Genomic DNA, 22,652 nt, shown 5'->3' on the forward strand with positions numbered 1-22,652 from the left:
CCTTCACAAGGAGTTTTGCTTGCGTAAACTTTTCCCTCCTTTCACACCAACCCATCCAACCGTACGGTTGTGTGTTCTGGGCTGTGGAACGCAGCTGCAGCGACGACGCGTTTTGGAGCCGTCAGCTACGGGTGCCCTTTTTCCTCCCAGGCTTCATGAGCCCTGGGTGGGGTGAAAACTGTTCATTTTTCCTGACGTGTTTCGGTTCGATTCCGTTCCCTTGATTATGCCGCCGGGCGTCTCTGAACGGTGGAGCGATTGTTTTTAGTTGTTGTTCTTGCTGGATGTGCGGGTGGGATTGTTTTTTTTTTTTTGTTGTGGATAGCGATCGTGCGTGCTGTAAGAATTTGTCTGGAGGTTGACTCTTCTGATTGTTTCGCTTCTTGGCGGGAGTGTGTGTTAGTGACACTACTGCTAACCGAGGGGAAATTTAGCTACTTTCGTTTACGTAACATTTATGCTTGTTTGTTGTAGGCTGCGAACGATCGATAAGCAACAATTTCGGATTAGTTCAAATGTGTGCTATAAAACATGTATAATTTAGAGCTCCTAAAGATGCAACCGAAACAAAGCGATTCTGCGTTGTTGGCATGCATCGCAACTCATTTGTAAGGAAAATTCCATAATCTTTTTAATGACACGCAACAAAAGCAATGCATAATGTATGAAATATGGGTTTCCATCCAAACCATACGTTGCACACACGTATTTTCCATGAATCAATAATTTGCTCCAGGGCAGAGCATAGAAGAAGCATTGCAGGAGGGCCGTCCGGACGAGATCTACTCTTAATTACTCTACATCGACTCCGGCAAATGATGCCGGTGTTCCACGTTGCGAAAACCCTTTAGCAGGATGATGAATGATGGAGAAATAATTGCTCGCATTAACACATATACGACTAAATGGCACAGGGATAGCTTCCCGATTCGGTCTAGGCCTATCACACACTATCTCTCCCACCGACGGTACGGTTTTGGTGCTGCTAGTTTTTACGCTACAGCACGTGCCTCCCGCAACACGTACTATCGTACGAATACTCACAATTCTTACCGAGTACGCGCTTATCCTTCAGCGTAGAAACGCGAGATGAAACGCTACATCCCGTGTTCCCGTTCCCGGGATTTGAATGAAAAAGGACACATACACAGTCATGTGCGTGTGTGTGCGTTTGCTTACGCTTACCGGTTCGTCGTATGCGTGTTATGATAAAGCGATTGAAAGCGATGTCTGAACGGTAAGAGATTAAAGGGAAGAGGAGAGCAAAAGAAAAAAACACCTCCCGCTCCATCCCATTGATTCGAGATGGCGTGTCTGGAGGACATTTAGATGCGCAAAGGTAACACACAGCACAGCTCAACCCACCGGAAATGGAGACGCCCGGTCGCTCACGGTGCACAAAACTTCACGTTTTGTGTGTGCGCGGAGGTGGGCCACGATAGTCGCCGCTTCGGGTTTAATTCGTTTTTATAATCATTTTCTGTTTCTTCTAATAGTTCGGCTGGTGGGAAAGCGAAACAGCATACGAACTGCTCTCGGCGGGATAAAGGAAGGTCTCGCCGTGTTGTGGTATTGGCGGACCGCGCAACCGGGCATCATCTCCGTGTCTTTGTTCGATTTATCATAGAACATAGCAACAGGGAGAGGGGAGTGAGCGCATGAGAGAGTAATGAACGGGAAATCGTTCAAATGCGGCCCGGCTTGGATCTTACTGTCTGCACGGGGTCGATTTACGCTACGGGGACGTGTTTGGAAGGGCACAGGGTAATACGTGTACACATACGTGTGCGGCCCTTTGGGGTTCGCTTTGGGGTTATCACCTCTACCGTGCCCCCGATGGGAAGGAGCACCCGTATACGATAGGTTCTAAATATTCAATCATCCGGTCCCGATGGGCGGTGGCTGGGGGAAATGGGGGGGGGGGGACTGGAAATGGAAAATTAATTATTCTTCTGATGGAGCGCTTCATTTTGCTTATGGGTGCGATTCTTAGAGTTCATTATCCGCTTTATGAATTTCCGTGGGGTTTAGCGGTTGGGCTTCTCATATTTCATTTGTTCAACATATTTACCGCTGTACCGGTCAGACAGTTTCATGGAACTTTGAGGTAGACTTTTTATATTTAAGTGTTGAAGTATTAAATATTTTATTAATTCTCAAATATATAACTAGTATTTCCCTCTAACAGTACCAATTAGTACACTTATATTGAAGGTATAAAAATGTTTGTATATTTGATTTGATGTATGTCAATTTTAGCACCCAAATTTTGAGATCCCCCCGCAATTCGGAGTTTCAATAATGGGTTTTTTTTTCTGATTGATTTAATGTTCTTTCTCTTCTCGATGGTTAAGTTAAAACTTTGAACTTAAAAAGAAAAGAAAACTAACAAACAAATAAGATACCATGATCCAATAAGCACAATCAGCATTTCGACATTTGGCCTTCATTGTTATGTTGCTACTGCAATGTCCGAAGGGAGAGGGTCCAAACGAAGGAATTTCCGTTCGAAATCGAAACAAGACACTGAGCTTCGACAGATAAAAACATATTACCATCAGCACCACAAGCGGTCCACCATCGTTCCGTCCAACCGGGCAGTCCACTGTTGGAATTCGAAAAAAAAAAATTGTCCCTCGCTCCAGAGCAACCCGATAAACCCGAAACAGCAACCAGATAAAAAAGCTCCAAGCGTCACTTTATCAGCTGTGAAAGCTGCCAGGAAGAAATCGAGTAAAACGAAAGCATAAACATGTATGTTGTAAGAAAAAATGGATTCACAATGTGTTACGGGTCCGAAACAAAAAAAAAACCCGGGATCGATCGTGGAACGAAACGGTCAAGTGGGGTGTTTGGTGAAGTGTAGGCTCTTTTATGCCCGTAGTGTCGAAAGATAAATAAAATAAAATATTTAAAGTACGGGCAGCCGTGATTTTCAGCCGATATTCCGTTGCGTTTGTTTTTGTTTCGTCGCTGTCCGTCCGTTTATGCCTGCAAACCTGGCTTATTGCGGTGTATTGCGACGTCCAACCCCGACACTGTTGTGACAATGTTACCATAACATGAACCCCGTTGACGATCTGTGAAAATGGATAGGGGGGCACCTGAAGATCGTGCGCTTGGAGCTCGGAGGGAAACCGTCAGGGGGACGGCCCTCGTTCCCTCGCTATTGAGGCGCAGCAGAGGAGTCTTCCGCGCGAAAAGCGGAAATACAAGCGGCACAATATTTTGCCACGTTTTATCTCGTCTTTCATCCCGTTTAGCGCGCGGATATCCGAGAAGATATCCTTGCGCTTTTGTTTTATTTTCTTTCCATCTTCGCCGTACCAAACCAATGTCCCGGCTCTGTGTTTGGGTAGCCTTTTTTTTGTGCCGGGGTTTTTTTTTTGGGTAAAGAACGATTGTCTTTTCATTTTTTCCACGCCCGTTTTGTTAAAAATTGGATCTTCGTTTTGGAGGGTGTTTTTTTTTTCACGCTTCTGTTGCCTTCCATTTTCCAGCAAGTGAGTGTTTGGTAGCATCAACCGTTCGAACAGGTTAAAGGTCGTGTATGTGTGAGGCGTCCATGTGTCGCACTACAGCGAAATGCGTCTGGTTTATTCATGAACCACTCCATTCCTGTTTCCGCGTTCCATGCCCCGTTCCGGTACGCTATCGGCCTCGGAAAAGGGTAGCCGGGAAATAAGTTTTCCGAGCTTTCGGTGAGAGCCCCAAGTTTTTCCTCAGATGTCGTTTTTTTTTGGTTCGCTGTTGGCATTTTTTTGCTTCTCGAGTTTTTCCTTCTTCTTTTTTTGTTGTTTTGGGAACATTTTCCTTACTTTGATCGTTGTCTGTGTAACTGTTTGCGTTGCTCGGCTCGCCACGGTTTTTGCCGGCTGCATACGCGGTCATCCGGCATATTCCGTCTCGCCTCTTTTGCGCGCCCATCAATTTGCAAGAAGTTCGGTAGCTTTTCTTGCGCTTTCCGTTCTACGCCAAAAAGTTCCTACACCAATCTCCGGGGGAAGGAACTTCAAGCGGTCTCATTTCCTTCGTCTCGTCCCCATCCCGTGGGGACCGCTTCACCACTGCCGGCGGCCCGGCATTTGCAAACATGAGCTCGGCATACCTTGGAGATGGTGTGAAAAACGGGTGCGTTGCTCAATTTGGCTTTTATGGGTGTACTTTATTATCGGACATTAAGAATACACAGATTCACTCGTGCTGCAGTTTAGCGCTTGACAGTGGGAAGCGGGGAAAGGCGATGGAGGGGTGGGGGAGTTTGATGGGGCTCGAATGGACAGAAGAATTTCGTATTTCCCTTCAAAAGTATGTACCATAATTTACTCTTGCTCTCTGCTGCTGCATATAAGCGGTGATCGCATATGCTCCACCGAGAAAGGTGATTTGTACGCGTGTGTGTGTGTGTTGAAACCGATTTGTGGGAAGGGTCGTTTTTATGTTTATGACACTGGAGTATGGTGTGGTCATTTGTGTAAAATATGAAACACGAAAAGGATAATTAATTGAGCGATGAGATGTGCTGAAGTGCGTTTTTGATAAATTTTTAACCCGGCTTGTGATTTTGAGTGTGCTGTTAGTAACATATTAACCTAAACGATGCGCTTTTTTATGTAAATGTGTAGATTTATAATGTTACGAGGTACATGTAATATTTTCTAACTTTTTTAGTTAATTTGTATCGTGTTTATTACAACTCTTAGCTAATAGGATACAGACTGCATACATCCCTTCTCCCCTCCCTCCTCCCACACCCCCACAGTCTATCTGTTTTTCACCATCGATTTTCCATACAATGCACTTCGAAGGTTTCCAATTTCTCTTCCATACGATGTACCCAAACACACACACACATGCACTCATACCGGCTTCCGACAGCCAACCTTCGGTTGGAATTCTTTGTCCTTGGTCATTGCCATCGCGGAGAAAGGGATGCCGGGGCGAGCTGTTTAGCTAGCCGTAGGGCTTCCATCGCGTGAGTGTGTGCGTCTAGGTGCAAGCACGGCCCAGACGGTCGCGTGTCAACCGTGGCGGCAAGTTCAAGTATGTTTACATGGGCCTCCCCTCTCGGTGCGGTGTGCGGTGCCGGGGAATGCATGGCTAGCGTTGCCGGTGTGCAACAATAATGCACGCCAGCGAAGAGGATTCAGCAGCACGCGGATGGCATTGTAAACAAAGCGCAACTATTGGTATTTCCAATTAATTGAGGCAATGCTAGAAAGAAATGCTCATCATGCTTTTTTATGGTGGTTTGTTTGGATTGCAATAGAAATAAATCTACTTTTTCTTGAACATTTAACATAAACATCCGACAGAAAACGATTTGGTATAATGAAATTTGCTAGATAATGAGATGAAATTTTGCCTTAAATCTGTGCTACTGAAGCAGTTCCGAAAGCGCAATGAATTAAATCTTTATTAAGAACATTTCATTACCATAAGCGTATCAAATTTAGTAAGCTTCCTCGTAAATGAAAACAACGGACCTTTTGCTTGAACGCAGTTTAATTAAACAACTCCAAGTTTCTTGCCGAGGTTAACATTATTCATGAAATATAGACGATGAAACGTTGAAAACAGCATCATAATCGTTGCATAAATTGCTTCAACCAATCAAGGGGACCCGCGAACCCGGCGGACGCCAGAAGGAACAAAAACAACCGAATCATCAAACTAACTGCTGAAACACCGCGACGCTTCCCAGCTTCTAGGGCACAAACACACCGGTGCTCGGGACTATACACCCATAACCCCCCCCGCAGGAACGGCGGACAAGCCCCAGTGCAACAAACTAATAATATCAATCAACCTAACGACTAAATCACCGCACAAACAAGACGAAACATGACGCGGATCGCAAACCTGGACGCTCCTTCTGCTCCATTTCTTATTTCCTTCGGCATTGCGGCACCGCACACCGCACCAACACTACCGCCCGCTCACGCACCGGAAGCGATACCCAGGCGGGGGGTACCCGGCGGTGGGTTTGTCTTGGTGATTTCTGCAACGCAAACATTTGCGGTATTTGCGTTTGGTTTGGGTGTTGCGATCGCCACAGTAACGTTGCTCGCTAATGGTTTCCATTTGTGTTTCCTGCCAAACGGCGGCCGAATTAGACGAGTGAAACGAGCGTGCATTGGCTGAAAGTATCGGCTGCTTTTGATAAAAGGTTTGTTGAGGGAACCTTCAAAATAATGGAGAGAAGTTTCATATTCAGTGCTTAATGAATATTTTAGGAAGAGTCATTCCTGTGAATCTTAAGTCGAATCAGCTCTCAAATCACGAATCGATTCTCAAAAGATTCTTGAATCCTCACAGCAGTGCTGGATCAAGCCCCAATAAAGGTACGGGGGGATGGGAGGTGGAAGGAGGGAATTACATGACGATCAAGCTCCTTAGATACCATAAATCTTGGATGAATCATTTGTGGTTGAGGATTCATGAGTCTTTAAAATAGCGATCCAGATTCATTCATTCAGTTCAAATCCTGTAGTTTTATAGGCGTAAAGTTCTAGTTGTGCGAATTAGTGGCGGGTGCTGATTTATGGGACGTTTTTAGAATATTACTTTTGCCGTTTAAGACTTGGTTTGATGGTGTATTGGTGCTGGTGCCGGTCTTCACACGACAGGATCGAGACAAAATCCCATGCGGACCGTCCCCCTTTCATGGGACGATTTTATCCGACTACGTGGTAAAATAAGTTAAAACATCCTGACCGTTTCAATATTAGGAGAAAATTCACACAAGAAATGTGTAAAATGTTCAATTTATATGACAACTATAAGCTACCTGTGATGTCATCCATTTTTGTTAGGTATTCCGTACGAAAGGAAACTGATTTCGTATGCAACTTCAACAACGTATCGTCAAAAATGATGCTTCAAGCGTGTTGGAGTCAGGGAAAAAAGGAACCGTCTATAAATAGCTACAACTTTTCCGTCTTCCGATGATGTTGAGCAAGCAGTCTGTCCCCTGGTTGGCTAATGTAGACGCTAGAGCGCTGCATCTAAAATGTAGCCCCCTCCCCCAGACACGACCGAAAGCAATTTTCAAATGATTTTTAATCCTGCCCATCGCCGTATGCAGGAATGGTTTGACGAAGCCAACACTTGTCGGAGAAATGTCGGATAATATCGGAGGGGGAATGATTCTACGTTAACGCCAAGCGGTCTTGTGAACTGTGTCGGGGTTAGTTTCACTTAGGTTCTTGGGAAGTTTCTATGGACTTGCACACCTCGTGCCCAGCACACTAAAACAGACACCCTCACACACTCAAGTCGCGTTTCCCACTTCGCTCCAAGCGTCACTTTCTAATGCCAAACTCCACACACGCGACGGAAGGGCCCGTGTCCCATCTTATGTCATTCACGCACACACGTGTGTGATGGTCTGGATGGTTTCTGGAGTTAGTTTGTCAAAGCGACTTTGCTCTACCGTCTCCCGTGTGCGCCTGCCTGCATCACAAAAAGGACAATATAATGCGGGAGCGAACAAGCGTGCAAAATAAATAAGAAGGCCGGGGAGGATTTATTGTTGTGCTTTATTTGCAAATTATTTGGACAAACTTTGCCGCGTGTGATGTTTGTGTGTGTATGTGCCCTCCGGTTGTACGATGTGTGGGCATGATGCTGCTACACTTACGAAGCATCTCAGGCATCAACGTTCACCGGGAACCGCGCATCGGCAAGCGCAAGACGGGTTGTGACAACGACGGGCACGGAGGACACCGAAATGGCTGGAAAGTTTTCCTAATTTACCGTTAAGCTTTTTGTAACGCATGAATGAAATGTGAAGTTCAGTGAACTTGTTGTTCATTTCAATCGTTTTTTCCCCTAATTAAAGAGGCATTTTGTGCACACACTCACGCACTTTACTAAATAGATTTTGACACAATAAATCAAACAGTGTGATTTAGGGCTTTCATCAACATCTTTCGCTTGGGTTATCAATTTTCTCGTACTGCCATCCATGACGATGTATGTGCGCGGGGAAAAAGCGTCCCCTCGCAGTGAACAAGCAAAGATCGTTAAATTAAAAATAGCTACCGGCGGTTCGCTGCATCTCCCGAAGTATGCAGCGAAATTTACGATAAAAGCCATTATTAAACAAAAAATATAAATTGCTAAACCAAATGACACTCCAATATTCTGCCTGCAGTTTGGGGGTGGTTTATGTGTTCCGGGTGGTGTGCGTGTCAACACTGTCAACTGAGGTTGGGTTTTGCCAAGTATAAGAAGTAACACCAGGGCACAGAAAAAGCAAGCAAAGCAAGTGGAGCGATACTGTGTTGGGATTCGATTTGCTCTCGGTCCCGACTTGGTCACATTGACCTTCTCATCTTTGCCACTACACGGCCATGTCGGGCATCGTTTTTTTCCGGAGGGGTCGAAGCATTATAAGTTCATGCGGATGCGCTCTCTCATGTTCTCTCATGGGTACGGGGGGGCTCAGCGTAAAATAGCATAAAAGTCATAGGTCATCGAAACAAGCGCGGCCATTCGTACTTCCTCGAATCATCGACGATGTGTCGTGAGAAGAAGGCGCGGTGGAAAAACGAATGTGGCTCACCTTTTTGAACCCACTTCGACAGTTTTGCATTTCGCTTCGACCGACAACAAGCATCCGGGTGCATCCTAGCGCATACCGAATCCGAACGAAGTGCACGAAACTGTTGCCTTCGAAAAGGACTTGTTTGATGCAGGGTGAGACATTTTTTTGTGGCGCCCACACCAATAACTCCGGCGAATGTACGACACCGTCCATGGTGCATCGGGTGAGATAGAAGGAAAATGACACGTATTTCCTTATGGTTGGGTCCACCCAAATTCACCCCCGGGGCTACTTTCGGTGCCCTTTTTTTCCTTTCGGTGCCTGCGAACTTTTTTCACATTTTGCGGCATTCTTGAGCGCTGGGCCAAAAGTTTGATTTTGGTGCCCAGGAATGACCCGGCATTTATTTATTTCTTGATTCATTTCGTTCGGGTGTTTTTTTTTCAGTCCGAAAGGTTCAACTTTCTCGTTGCGGTCGTTTGTTAGATGGACATGGTATGAAAAAGGAAAAGATACAGGGCAAATCGAGCCAAAATCGGGCAATGATTTCTGTTTAACGCGTGCCTTCCGAGAGAGTTGGCTGAACTGCTCCGGACCTGCAATATCTCTGTCCCAGCGTCGGTTGTCGTCCAGGCACGCTCTCCGGGTATCGATAGGGGTTTGTGGAAACTTCTGTCGAGTTTTCACGCCACCGGCATTTTCATGAACATCGCAAAAATCATTTCGCATCAGAACGTGCTTGCATGCGCTGACGGTACTGCCCTGACGTCAGGCCTGGTATTGCTTTGAATTTATGGATGTGTTTTAAATTATTAATTTTTTACACACGAAACACGATCTTCCCCCGGGCGTGTGGACAGGAATGGCAAAGTGTTTGCATTTTATTTAACATTCTCATGATAGCCCATCCTAATCCTTTTCCTTATTGGAATGGGCAGCGCTGGTTTGGTGTAAATTGTTACTTGAGTTTGAAATGTAATACTTTAAGTTAAAGAACTCGTGAATTATATTACTGTTTTATTTAATTCTACTTTAAACCCTCACTCGAAAAAGTAGCTTGAAAATTGCTCTTTGAATCCCGCTCTGCTTTATACATTATTTATACGTTTAAGCCAGTATTTTCCAACACCTTCTATTCATGACTGCTGTTTGCTGTGTAAAATACATCAGACTTTAAATAAAATCACAACCGCGATACGATCAGCACCAAATCATCCGTGGAAGACAAAGGCAATGCAAAAGAGCATAAAAATTCAAACAAATGGAAATCCACAATTCAAATCGTGTTCAGCAAGAAAAACAAACCCCGAAAGTGTGAGGCTCCGGGCCTGCTTCCTCATGCCCGACTTCTGACGATATGATGAACTACCGGTACGATTTGTGACGTTTGGTCCCAGCGGAACGATTTTCCCTACCGTCCGTATTCCTGCTTTCCTTCCAATTTCCCACCACGATGTTACGGTTTTGGCCTGCGAAACGGCCAAAACCAGCTCCACTCTACTATAGAGCATGAAGCTATTCGGAAGCAGGAAGTGACTTGGTGCAAAGTGGCTGCTTAAAGCGATGGCCACGTACACACTCTCAGGCTTTTATGATGTAAATCTTGTTTGACGATCGTTTTGCACGGATGCCGTGGTTCGCCCGAGTCGATGTGCGCCCGGGTAAACGGTGTTGTATTTTGAAAGTTTTATTTCCTCGGACATTCAACGTGCTTTTTTTATGACGGGTAAGGGAATGTCTTGCCCTTCCTGGTAGAAGACGATTCCCGTTTCGCAGATCCTTAACCTTTAGCGGAATGTCTGGCACAGGCGAAGATTCGTTATCGACCTGTTCGTTTTGTTTTTAAAATCGCCTGCGAAAGAGTAAACCCTTCGCGTATCGGAATGATAAAACAGCGATATAAAGATTAAGCAGCAATTTTTATGATTGTTTTCTCCTCCTGCTCGGGCCGGCTTCAGCTTCATTTTCAACCGTCGAAAGGACGAAAGATGCACACGCGCTGACAACGGTGTTATTATAATGATCGTTGTTGTTGTTAATTTTTTTTTTGTTGGCCGTTGCTTTGCGGATCCACTCATTGCTATCATTATGCGTCGACGCGTTGTTGCTTAGTCGTGTTCTCCGTGGCGACAAATTATGCTAACTGTCGGTGTTTGTGCCGTCGTCGGTTTGGTGTGATTTTTTTTTGTCGCTGCTGCTGCTGCTGCCGTCCGAATCCTTCCGCTCCTTTCCTTTGGGGTCACCTTCTGTTTGAAGAAAATATACAAGTAATACAATCTTCCGAGAGGTCACTTAGCTTTTAAGCACTGGCTTTTCCCTATCCCGGTATCGTTCCAGCCCGTCCTTCCGCAAGTGCGACAAGAAGTGTGGCACTGGGAAAAAAAGCACGATGGAAATTGTACACCACAAGAGGCAGCTGCGGGACGGTAGAAACGGAAATGTAAAGTGGTTCATTTCTATTTCGACCAAACCCCCGACCGGTTATGGTCGGTTTTATTCTTGAAGCAGTCAAAACCGAGCATTTTTGGTATGGTTTTGCATTGGGGGCGATTATCATATAACCGTAGCCATTATCATAATCATAACATTGCTCTGCGTCAGCGTTCGGGACCGATGGATGTGTTAAAGTCTTCAATTTGTTGGTAGTTTTTTACGCCGGTGTGCATGGTTGAGTAGCTGCTGCTTTACGCCGGACGCTTTTTGTTGACCATTTTGGATTCCTTGAGAATCTTGAGAGCCACTGGCCAAAGGTTTCCACAGCAGGGTAAACTTTTTATTAGCACGGGGAATTAATAGTTGAGGAGAAAACTACTTTTCATTGTGCTTTAGAGGGCTAAATTTCGTGGGCTCTTAAGGGAACTACTAAGTTGATGTCCATTCGTTGAATTTTATTTGATTTTTATCTGCTGCGTTATAGTTTTACGCTATAGAAAACACACACAGTTGGTAGAGATCTCTCTCTCGCCTACTACAGATGAATTGTTGAATAGCCCACATCTGCGAATAAAGAGAATGCATTGTTTACAAACGAGATTTGAACCCCAGCCTAGCCGTGTTTATTAGTAATGCCTTACCATTTTCCCTATTCGACCGACTCCATTCTTTCTGTCAGATTCATAATATATAACGAGCGTTTGATAGCATTTGAACCTCTGATATTGCATCACCTTATACAAACTGGAATGTAAATGTGTGTATAAAGCAAAAATTGAAAACAAATGTATTTTCTTCCTGCCTTGAATGTGCCAAATCGGATATTCAATTCGGGTAAGAAATAAAACCCCATATTCCATTACAGTTCAAAGCTCGTTGCTGAGTGTTCAGTTACGCAATGACAGTTTCGAAATAGCCATCAATTTCAAATTTATACGATCCCATCGTTAAGGTAATCTCGCACAACCCGTTTTACCGTTTGTTGAAGAGATATGCAAATCAGCTGATATATGAAGAAAACATCAAGCAAATAGAGGTAACAGGCGGGGCACAGCGTAAAGTTGTTGAGATCCAACGCTCAAGGTTCACCCCCCCGATAGTACGATCGTATGTTGTTGTCTTCACGGATTAATACAATCTATTTCGAGTTGCGAAGCGCAAACCACAAAACACACTGCATTGTGATGGAGAGGCAAACTTCTAATTCGTTTTGTCCACCGCTTTGGGCTCTGCCAACGGTACGTGCAGGCCGTGGCCGTTGAGCCAGATCAGTTGGATGGTGCTTCGTGAGAGAGGATCGTGTGTTCAAGCACCGTCTACAACGATGCTCAAATTGGCAAATATTGATCGATAGTATTTGCGCAATCCTCTGGAGGTCGTGTCACACGGAACTCATCGCCCGCACGAGCAATGAGCTTTAGTGTTGTGCAAGGTTGAGCGTCATCGAAATAGTTTGAATATGCAAATCCTTCACCTAGGTAATGGAATATGAAATGGTGTTTATGTGAAGTAGGTTTAAAATATGTGAAACTAGATGAATAAGTCATATTGAACCTGAAAATATTGACGTTTATAACGACTCTTTGCCGTATTATCAGTTGAAAATGTAGCCCCATTAAAAAAAAAACTAGCTCAATAGAATGAAATACACGGTTTCGAGTGAAAGATTATGTTTGTTTGTTAGCTTCTCGCTGTACTCTATTCCGGCTGATTATGACATCTTCCAGGCGGTATGGCACACTTCATCTTTTAATAAACCCTTCTCGCTTACAACATACTACTGGTGTCCACTGCTTAAGTGTGCTCTTATCATCAGCAAAACACGGTTCCTTATCATGTTGCCGTGAAGCAAACAAGCGATGCGCGCTAAAAACCTCAAAACACAAGTTCAAGAACAACGCACGATTAGAAATGCTCAGATGTGATCCTCAACGAAAGGAAAGGTTGCTGGAACACTGGGTCCAAATTTCCTTTACCTTAAGAGCTTCATACTAGATAGTGAGCAAGATCTATTAGCTATACCTAATATCTGCTGAAATATTTATTATTATTTCAATTAACGGGAACGATAGTTAGAATTCTTCCGACAAGTTCATTCGTAAACAGGAATTCTCTGATTGCTGCCCTTCGTACGCGTGTGTATGTGTGTGTGCGCGCGAACTGTGCACTAAGTATCACCGTTCAACGATTACAGCCACACCATAAGTGCCTTGTAATTTATGGGCGAATCCCACGATTATCTTATCACATGCCCCTTATCGCTGTGGACGGGTTTGACTAGTGATTATAAAACCATTTTGCTCCTGCAATACATACGCTCCGCTGTACGGCTCGTTGCGGAAAAATGCCCACGAAAGCGTCTTTAATCGTTTGTAGGGCGAAATAGTCGCTATGGTTGGCAGCAGCGCTATCAACAACAAGATTGTTACGCTTTTTTTTTAATTGTTGGTCATTCGAAAAACAGACTGTGGTCTGAAGTGTTGCCTTGGTCAGGGATTTATTGGTCAGATGATATCGCTTGTGAATACACACACACAGATAACTATGCAATTCAAATAGTATTGGGGAGCGACAAATTGTATCTTATTACATTTTTATTTTTTCGAAACCCATCAAATCAACAAAATAGAAATGTAACATCATTCTATACAAAAAGCAAACTAGCGTGCTTGTTGATTATCAGCGAATGTCAAGCCGTTGATGTCAGTGTTGTCATGTGTTGTTAAAAGTTAAAACAACCTGCAAGACAAACCAGGGGGGGAGCAGAACATTTATCACGAGGTATTCCATGCGCTTCTTCTGCCTCAAAACACATGCAAGCACTCCGAACGAGATAAACAAGCAATGCGCTACGATAATTGATGACCACCCTCGATCTCCAGCCAACAACCGCCGGGTGTCCAACAAGAAACGATGCATTTAAAGTTCATTATCATTCCGGTTTGGTAGTTGATGGATGTGCTTGCCTTGCCGCTCTTTCTCTCTAGCGTTTGTGTGTGTTGAAGGTGGCTACTTCTTGCGACAATGTTTTAAGTATCTTGGGAAACAGTTTCGTGTACCACCTCCCCGCCTTGGTACGGTTGATGCATTCCAGAACACTCTGCTTCTGGTTGGTCGCAAACAACCAAGCAACTATGTCAGGTGAAACGATCGTCCAGCGGAAACAGCTGCCCTTGTGGTCGGTGCGGTAGGTCGGCAGAAGGAGAAAACCAGCATAACAGGCGCCCATTTCCTGCGACCATTAATTTGTTGATGTGAAATTTATTTAAATCCCGCACAGCAAATAAAACAAAAGCGGAAAACCGACAAACAGTCGCAGCGACTCACGAACCACGAGCTTCAAAAGCATCGATTATTCCTCTACAATATCTCTCCGCTACTTTGTAGTAAACTGTTGTGCGCCCGGTTTCGAGTTTTGTCTTGCCTGTTTTGTGGTCTCGCACTAATGTTTGCGAGTAGAAATTTATTCAAATCTTGCCCCCAAGCCTTCAAAACGTTTCGAAACAATGGAAGCGGTTGAAACAAAAAAAGAAGGGAAACATACACAAAATTTCTCATTCCAAACGATCGTGTATCTGGCGCGCTATTCTCGGGAGCATTAGCCAAAACACAGACGCGCGGCAGCTTTGGCCGAAAAGTGTTGGTTTTTCGCATTTGTCGCGATTGGGTGTAATTAATTTGATTCTGCCGAGATCACCGCCACCGAACCAAGCCCCACGGTGGCGTGTTTGGCTGCAGGGAAATTGTGGCAAAACTGTGGGCACTGGTGCGCAGGAGTGTCGCTTCCGTTGCTGGGTGTAGTGTTTCGCCGAAGGAAATCGTTTTTCCTTGCGGTATGTTAGTCGTCGATGGGTTGATTGTGGGGTTTTTTTTTTGTTTGACTGGTAATGGTACGAATTTTCTTATGCGGGGTTTTCATGCGACTGTATGGTTTAAAGCACTTGCACAACTTTCTGCGTAAGATTGCAGATAAATTTTACATCGTTTCTAGCTGACAGTCGGCAGTTTATTCGTTCTAATTGCTTGGTGGAAGTTGGTAAAAACGAATCAAACGCCTCAAGTGCCGATTCTTCACGAACGCCGTCGGGGCTCAGAAATAAATCCACCAAATGAGCTCCAGCAAAGCGATTTCTCCTCTCTAGAAAATCCTCTTAGCTTTACCGATCACACCCAAAAGACTGATGACATGCTGCAAATGCTAGCATGAGGTAGAGCTTTTGCACATTTTCACCCAAAGCGTAATATGGTTTCAAATTTCCACATTTTCCACCGCCGCCGCGCACCCAGCTCATGTGTAAGTGTTGCTTGTCCGCATTGAAGTTAATTGCCATCGGGTGGCACATACACACGGAACGCTGCCGGATCATAAATTCAACGCCCCTGCAAGCTGATGAGCGAAAAGCCAAGCGGGAAACACCGTTTCGACGCTGGTTCGGGCCGGGCAGTTCTGGAACGCCCGTGGTAGACTGTTCTTCCATTTCTGGTGCCTGTCTTAAAAACGGAAACTGGGTTCCGCCTGCCATCGACACTCCTTCAAATTTGGATGTTTGAGTCGGAAAGGAAATGAGCCAAACGAGGAAAGTCATGCTGCGTGGGAGTGACGGCGAGAGAGCCCGATGCTGACGGTGGCATCGAGTTTTGATGGTTTTATCGCACGTTCACTAACCTTCTGTTGACATTGAAATTGAGCACCGAAATCGAGATGTAAAGTGGCAAATGTTGCGGTCTAGTGATGTGATGGCCATGTGATCGCATGTGATGGTACAATAGGAAAAATGAACACCCCAAAAAGTAAAGAACAGTCGCAAAGTCATCAAACTATGCTGTTGAATTTGATGGTTTTTACTTTTGAACAATGCGAGCGTTAAAATGCACGAAACAGCAAACACACGCACGTTTTCATTAGACAACGAGGAAATGCGGGGATTTTGATGGCATCTCCTGGGTTTGTGGTGTGGTGGTTGTTCTTAGGAGGGGCATTTCCCTATAGGATTTATGGTAAATGGATGTTGGAAAATGAAATTTGAATAATATCCATCCAGTCCAATGGGTAGGAAAATGACAACATGATGGCCATTCCGTTCGATGCATTGCTGTCATTATTCTAGATTTTAGTTTGAGCTCGCTGACTGGATGATCACCATAGAAAAATTGACTTCAAACATCGCTGACTAACAGCTTAACTGATAAAATTGTTCAGTACACTTTATTTTTTCAGCTTGTTTTTGAAATTTCCAACAGAACCAATTTACGGCAATACATTTCGGGGTATTGAAAAGTAGATTACGCTTTCGAGGAATACCTGCCCTTGTACCCCTAATACTCTGAGATTATGGACCGAAAATCCTATAAACTTCTAGTGTAAATTGGAGAAAATTCCAACTCAATAACCTAATCTTTTCTTCCCTGGTTTTGACGTAAAACGGCAACCGCACATCAAAGCAATTCATAACAGCAATGATTGAATTTTTCCAACAATTTACAAATTTTAGAATCCTCCCGCTTTTTGGGGTGGGTTGAACCTGGGTAAATAAAATTGATATAAATCCTGCGATCGGATCGGCTTTTTCACTTCCCATCCTCGTGCAAGCCCATGCATTGTACAACATATAATCGGTATTGATTTTCCCCCTTTTGCATTCTTTCCTCTCTCTCTCTTTTCATGTGCTACCTTCGGCCTTTTTTCGGGCACTGGCGTTAATCCATCAGCATCGACGATTCACCGACATACGGCCGATGATAACGATACGTCGTCAATGGTTCAGCAGGCGAAGGATCAACAACCGACGAACGGGAAGCATTCCAACTCGAACGAGAACTTTCCCCCGGCGGCGAACGCCAACGGTGGTGGTGCCCTGGCGCCGGCCTCCCTCCAGGCAGCATCGCCCCAAACGATGACACTGACGGCGGATAAAAATAAAACCAGTAAGTAAAATTTGCTTCCACGTCAAGCTGTACCCGGGGAACTCTGGTGGGAAAATATTTTGCACAAGTTTTGCTTCCACAAAAAAAAAGAACAGGTTGTCGGTCATACACCTAGCATTTTACACAGGGGGCCATAATTTCTTTGTTGATGTGGTGGGCTGCCAACATATTTCACACACAGTTTCACAGCCGAGTCAATGTTCCACACTCCCAATTGAGGAAGTGATACGATAGAGCCTCTCCGGGGATATCGAGCAGATGACAGGAAAGTTGTGTAACCCGCCTGAATGGGTGATTAACAACAGGTTCTGATGCGACGAGCATCAGCACAGGGTGATGGACAGGAGCGATGTGACAGTGACTCCTTGGTTCGGGCGGCTTACATTGCACTACCGTCTCCCCCGTACACAACGGCAGAGTTTCTCAGGCTGTCAAAAAAGCGTCCCCCAAAGACACAACGCACAAAAGATTCGACGGGATGTACACTGAGCGCGAGGCTGCTAGGGTCAGAATTCCGGCGAGACAGGAAACTGGATTGTGGGTATGTGAATTAACGTCGATTGAGGGCGGAAACACAGTGTGTCTGGAATTCACTCCCCGAGAATCGAGAATCCATCTTTTTTGAAGGTTGTGTAGTTGGGCGGCGGCAAAAAAGATGGTTTGGAACAGCTTCTTCGAGACCGCCACCGAGACGTTAATACTGAACCTGTGCCGGTGGAATGGAATTTTCCCGGGTCGAAAAATCGTTATTAATTAATTTCTAAAATATGCTTTTCGATTCTTAATGAGCTTTTAAATTGGAGGAGATGAGCGAACGGAATTATCATCGTAGACAACATCGTTCGCCCAGGCCAGGGGAGGGGGAGGGGGGGAGTGTGGCCTTTTGGACGATCTTTCGAGATCGCTTCATCTATAGCCATCAACCCAGCGGCAAAAGAAAGGTTGGCAGACTCATACTTTGCAAAAGAAAAAAATGCGTTGCCACAGGACATTAGCTTCAATTCATACGGAAGGGAGACAAAAAAAGGGAGAAGCTGGCACGTTATCTACACCAAGCAAAGTGTGGGCAGTAGTTTGGAATATAAATACGTTGCGTGTCCTGTTGCCGTACAGAAGAAGTTTATTAATTTAAGCCAACAGTGCAGGATTAATTTTGTATTTAGCGTTTTCGTTTTTCTTGCTTTCGTGCCGTTTGATCGCCGGCGTGCTTTAAAAGCGGTGCGGAATTACAATTACAAGACATCGTTAGAACGCATTAAGATTTCGCTCGGTTTTAAGTGAATCATGAATAGCTTAACCCCTTCAAGTGTGCTGGGTCGTTTATGGAAGGGACAGCTGCGAACCAGCGTTCAATTTTGTCCGCTAATGTACCGTACTGGAGCTCGATTAGAATTAGCGAAACGAGCGGTGCTTGTTTTTTATAGAGTGAAAGATGAAATTGTTCGGCGGGTTTTTACAGTTTGTGTGGTACTATTTGAGGCATTTGTAAAATTTGAATTCCAGGAAGTTTTGCTTAAAAATTTTGCATTACATTGTCTTTAATAAATCTTTTAAGAAGGGTCATTCATATGAATTTTTAATAATAATGATTCATGAATTCTTATGGTTTTATTTATTCTTTAATCCTTAAAGTGAATCCTCGATCTATTGTCGAATTTATGAGAAGGAATCTTTTAAATCGAAATTCAGATTCTTCTTGAAAGAATCATTCAGATCCATGAGTTTGAATCGGATTCACTCACACTCCAACACTGTACGTGATTATGTGTAACCGACTGTACGCGAGTCCGTTCACTTGTCATCCGTGCTTTTGCGCGTCATTGCACCCACCTTAAGCAGCTCGTTGCTCTGACAATTTCACTCGATTAAAACGTTAATTTAAAGCGTGTGCAATCCGGTGGAAAAGTGTCGATACCTCTTTTTTGGGGCAGGGCGATGTTGAGGATGTTGCAGAGAAAAGGGCACTTGTGTGTGTCAAAAAGGCGTCTCGGGGTTTTGTAACTCTAGTTAAGAAATAACACTTAAGCGAAGAGTGCTGCAGCAAAAGCCGGGGGGTAGATCGGCGGTCAAATACGATTAACCTTTTGCCTGCAGTGTTGCTGCTAGTGGCATATCGACATCTGTTGGCGTTGAGTCTTTGGGGGTTGGCTTTATGTAAGCCCCGAGCCCAAATGGCTTTTAGCCTGAAAGGATTGACGTCGTTTTGGGAGAAAAAGAAAACACACACTACAGCAAACAAAGAATGGAGGAATTAGTTAAATGGCCAAATGGAAGATCCTTTAAGTCGTTGGTACAAATTCTTCGGTAAATTAAAAACCATAAATTCTGCCGTACACATCGTACAGATACAGCTACATACACCCACTGCGTATGTAGCTATTTGGGATGTTCCCGAATCTTTGAAGAGGATCACATTCGTAAGACCTCCACATATCCTACCAGGACATCATATAACCTTCATCTTTCTAGCCAACCCGTTTCTAACATTCAATTCTCTTTGCTTTCTCACCTCTTTGCAGAGCTACTCAAATGTCACTGTGACATTTGCAAGGATGAAAACTTCGTGTGCGAAACGGACGGCCTTTGCTTTACCTCTCTCACGCGCGAAGCGAACGGTTCACTCAAATACTCCTACAGGTAGGGTTTTATCTGCATCCAAATATGAATCGTAACGCTCACCATTATGCTTCACATTTCATCGGATTGGTACTCGTTGATCGTGTCCGTTTTGTGTCTCGAATTTATTTGACCACCCCTTCATCATGGTTGTGTTTTCTCGGTATTGTTCGGAAGGTAACAAAGAATATCTAATGTCGCTCTAAATAACCTAGCCATTTGCCGTCTCCTTGTTGTATCGTCTGTCGTTTGTTCTGTTATTTTTCCATTCCACCACTAGCATATCTCACCGTTCCACCCGTTTCCATCATCGTGTTCGTGTCTCAGTATTTCTCACCCTTCAATGATTCGCGATCATCACTCAATTTCATACAGCCTTTCGCCTACGGTCCAGTATTTCATTTCATCCGCCACCTATACTTGCTCGACGTTTGTCGCAACCGTTTCGTTATCGAACGCTAGCAGCTACAAATCACGGCCCACTGAACCCGGGCAATGCGATGCAATATTAACCTCGCGTGGTGTCAAGCGAACGGTATCGTGAGGATCGAAAATAACACGGTTAAAACAAAAAATCATACAATTCACCATCATCTCTCGCTCATCCTTTTTTTTTGTGCCACACGATCCTTCCACTAGCAAACGCGCGCGCGTGTGTACATCTTGAAAGGAAATGGACATTTTCCTGCTTTGATTTTTCCTCCATCGAGCGCGTCACGCATTTGTTTTGTGATTTGTTTTGCAAGAGCAAAATAAGGTTTCTTGCCGCGGTTCGTCGTCTCCCGCCCATTTGTATTTACTTGCGGTGCCCTGTTTGGTGTGACTTCAACGAGGTGGTTTTCCGTGTTATCCTTTTTTGTGTTGCTGCTGTTCACCGTCAGCTCGCCGTACCGCGCGTTGGCATGGAACGTGAAACAGTCGCGCCTTTCACCGGAATCCGGTGTAATGCTTGTAAATACTCGTTTTATTTGCAATATACCCGTAAAGGGGTTGAGCAAACTGAAAGCCGGAAGAAACACACGGTTGGGAAGGATCTTCCTTTTCCTTTCGGTGCGAGTGTGAGTACACAGCAATCCGAGGGGTGAGGGATGAAGCAAAGTGGACAACAACCGGTACTACACACGCTTGGAACGGGTGTTTACGGGTGCTTTTTCCCCGGCAAGCAGATGGAAGCCGACCGAAGCAATCCTTTCCCCGTTTCGGTGGAAATCGGTCTGTTTGCCGTGACCCGTGTGTGTCGTTGTTGTGATGGTGTCCTGTGTCGAAACCATCTGCAGACGGGACTGGTTTGCAAAATCATAATGCCATCGGTCCGGAACGGACACGAGCAGGGTTTTTTGTTGTTGTTGCGCTTGTTGTTATACCATTTTTCCTTCACGAGTTGAAGTTGGGCGTCCTTTCATTTCTCCTATTTACGCGTGACGCTGAACGAAAAATCATTCCAAAACTCTTTTTATTGGGCGTTGTTTTGTAATTTTTGTTATTAGTAGTTGTTTTTTTTATTGTAATAAAAAAGTAGGAAAATTGTATGATGTTTTCTCTCGTTCCTTATGAGTTAAGTTGGAAAATTGTTCTGAAGGTAGCAAAAAATAAGCAAAGTTTTGTTAGCGTGACGAAGGCGAGGGAAAATAAGCAAAAACATTAGACGAGCTTTTTGGACACAACAACGCAATGAGGGAAAAATTAGGCAGGAAAACTGGAAAAATCTGTTGTTACCATCCGGTGCGGCCCAGGGTCTTTGTATTGTCGTTTCACGGCCATGGTATGATCCTATTACTGATGGTTTGGTGTTTCCTTTATTAGTATTCAACTACCATCGTTCCCCCGCCAGGTGTGGATGGGGCGCGTGTGTATGTGCGCGCCAAGGATCCCCGGTCTACCTCATCTCCCTTCCGCCATGTTCCGTGCTGGGTTCCGTCCTTGAGAGTACAATCCGCATCTAAATTTCCGTAGAACGCGTAGCGTTTTAATTAAATCCAATAATAATTTCAAGAAAATTCATGTCGTCATGTCCCCTTTCCTTCTCCGCCCTACTACTTGGGGCCCCTATTCGCGTCGGAAAACACTACGATTTGAATCATTATTCGTGTCTCCTACACTCGAAGAGGCGTTATCGTGGTCATTTTTTTCATTTATTTGCTGTTGTTGAACTGCGGCCGACCAACCACCCTCAACAATTCGCATTTGAGCAGAATCGAAGAAGAATGGTGCCCTTTCCCAAGTACTATTGTGTGTGTGCGCCTTCCTTGGTGTGCTCCCGGCATGTTCCAACGGCACATCAAACCCAATCCTACATCTGCTCCGTATGATTATTTCATACAGTGTGAACTGTTCTTTCTCTTAACGTTCGCCGCCCCCTCGCTTCTGTTGCCCGGCACGGGGTGTTCGTCCCTGGGCGTCGTTTCGTGCGGTAAGCTTTAACTGAAAGCGCTGACCGGAATAATGATGCGCCGTTTCGTCCACCGATGGTCAACAGATTCTTATGTGTATGTGTTGTTTTTTATTTTTGTTTTGTTCGGGTACCTTTCGCTCGGGTCCATTTTTGTATCTTATTTGGTGTGTTTCAATACCTTTGCCCTCACATACTTGGCCGTAACAAGCGGAGGCTTCTGGATATTATTGTTTTTTTTGCGATCTTTAATTCTACTGCATTTAGTTCGTCATTCGACAGAATCTTTTTTGTTTTTTTTTTCATTACTTTTACGTATATTTTTTAGTTTTTTTGTTTTTACGTCCTTTTGTTAATGTTTAAAATAAAGTTAAACTGAAATTTAGCTTTCGTTTTTATACATTAATGTCGAATGGGAGCTTGTTTATTTAACATACGTAAATTTTTGTTACGAACCACATTGTTTTTTATTTAATTTACGATTGTTTTATTAGTTGTCACATATCAAATATTTCTTTTGTTGTATTCATGAATTTATTACAGTGCGTTTTTTTTATTCGTATTGCAAGCAATGAGTCATTAGTTAATGATGTATTATCATAACAATGCCATATTGATGAAATAAACCTTTCAAGCATTACTTTTTTACTGGATTTTATCAAATTTAATAGTTCTGGCCGTAAATCGCTTCGTTCGTTTATTTCCTAGCAGTACAAAATTATAATTTTCCCGCTCCAT

At 44.2% G+C, this 22,652-nt stretch overlaps 1 protein-coding gene across 1 annotated transcript in view; it reads left to right on the top strand.

Annotated features, from left to right (window-relative positions):
- Positions 1-22,652, top strand: part of LOC128711102 (TGF-beta receptor type-1) — a 67,005-nt gene that overhangs the window by 14,727 nt on the left and 29,626 nt on the right. The window contains exons 3-4 of the mRNA XM_053805965.1: positions 16,694-16,909; positions 19,429-19,546. Of these exons, the coding sequence (XP_053661940.1) occupies positions 16,694-16,909; positions 19,429-19,546 (334 nt within the window). The remainder of the gene's footprint in view (positions 1-16,693; positions 16,910-19,428; positions 19,547-22,652) is intronic.

Source organism: Anopheles marshallii, chromosome 3 (assembly GCF_943734725.1).
Source record: "Anopheles marshallii chromosome 3, idAnoMarsDA_429_01, whole genome shotgun sequence".
NCBI lineage: Eukaryota > Metazoa > Arthropoda > Insecta > Diptera > Culicidae > Anopheles > Anopheles marshallii.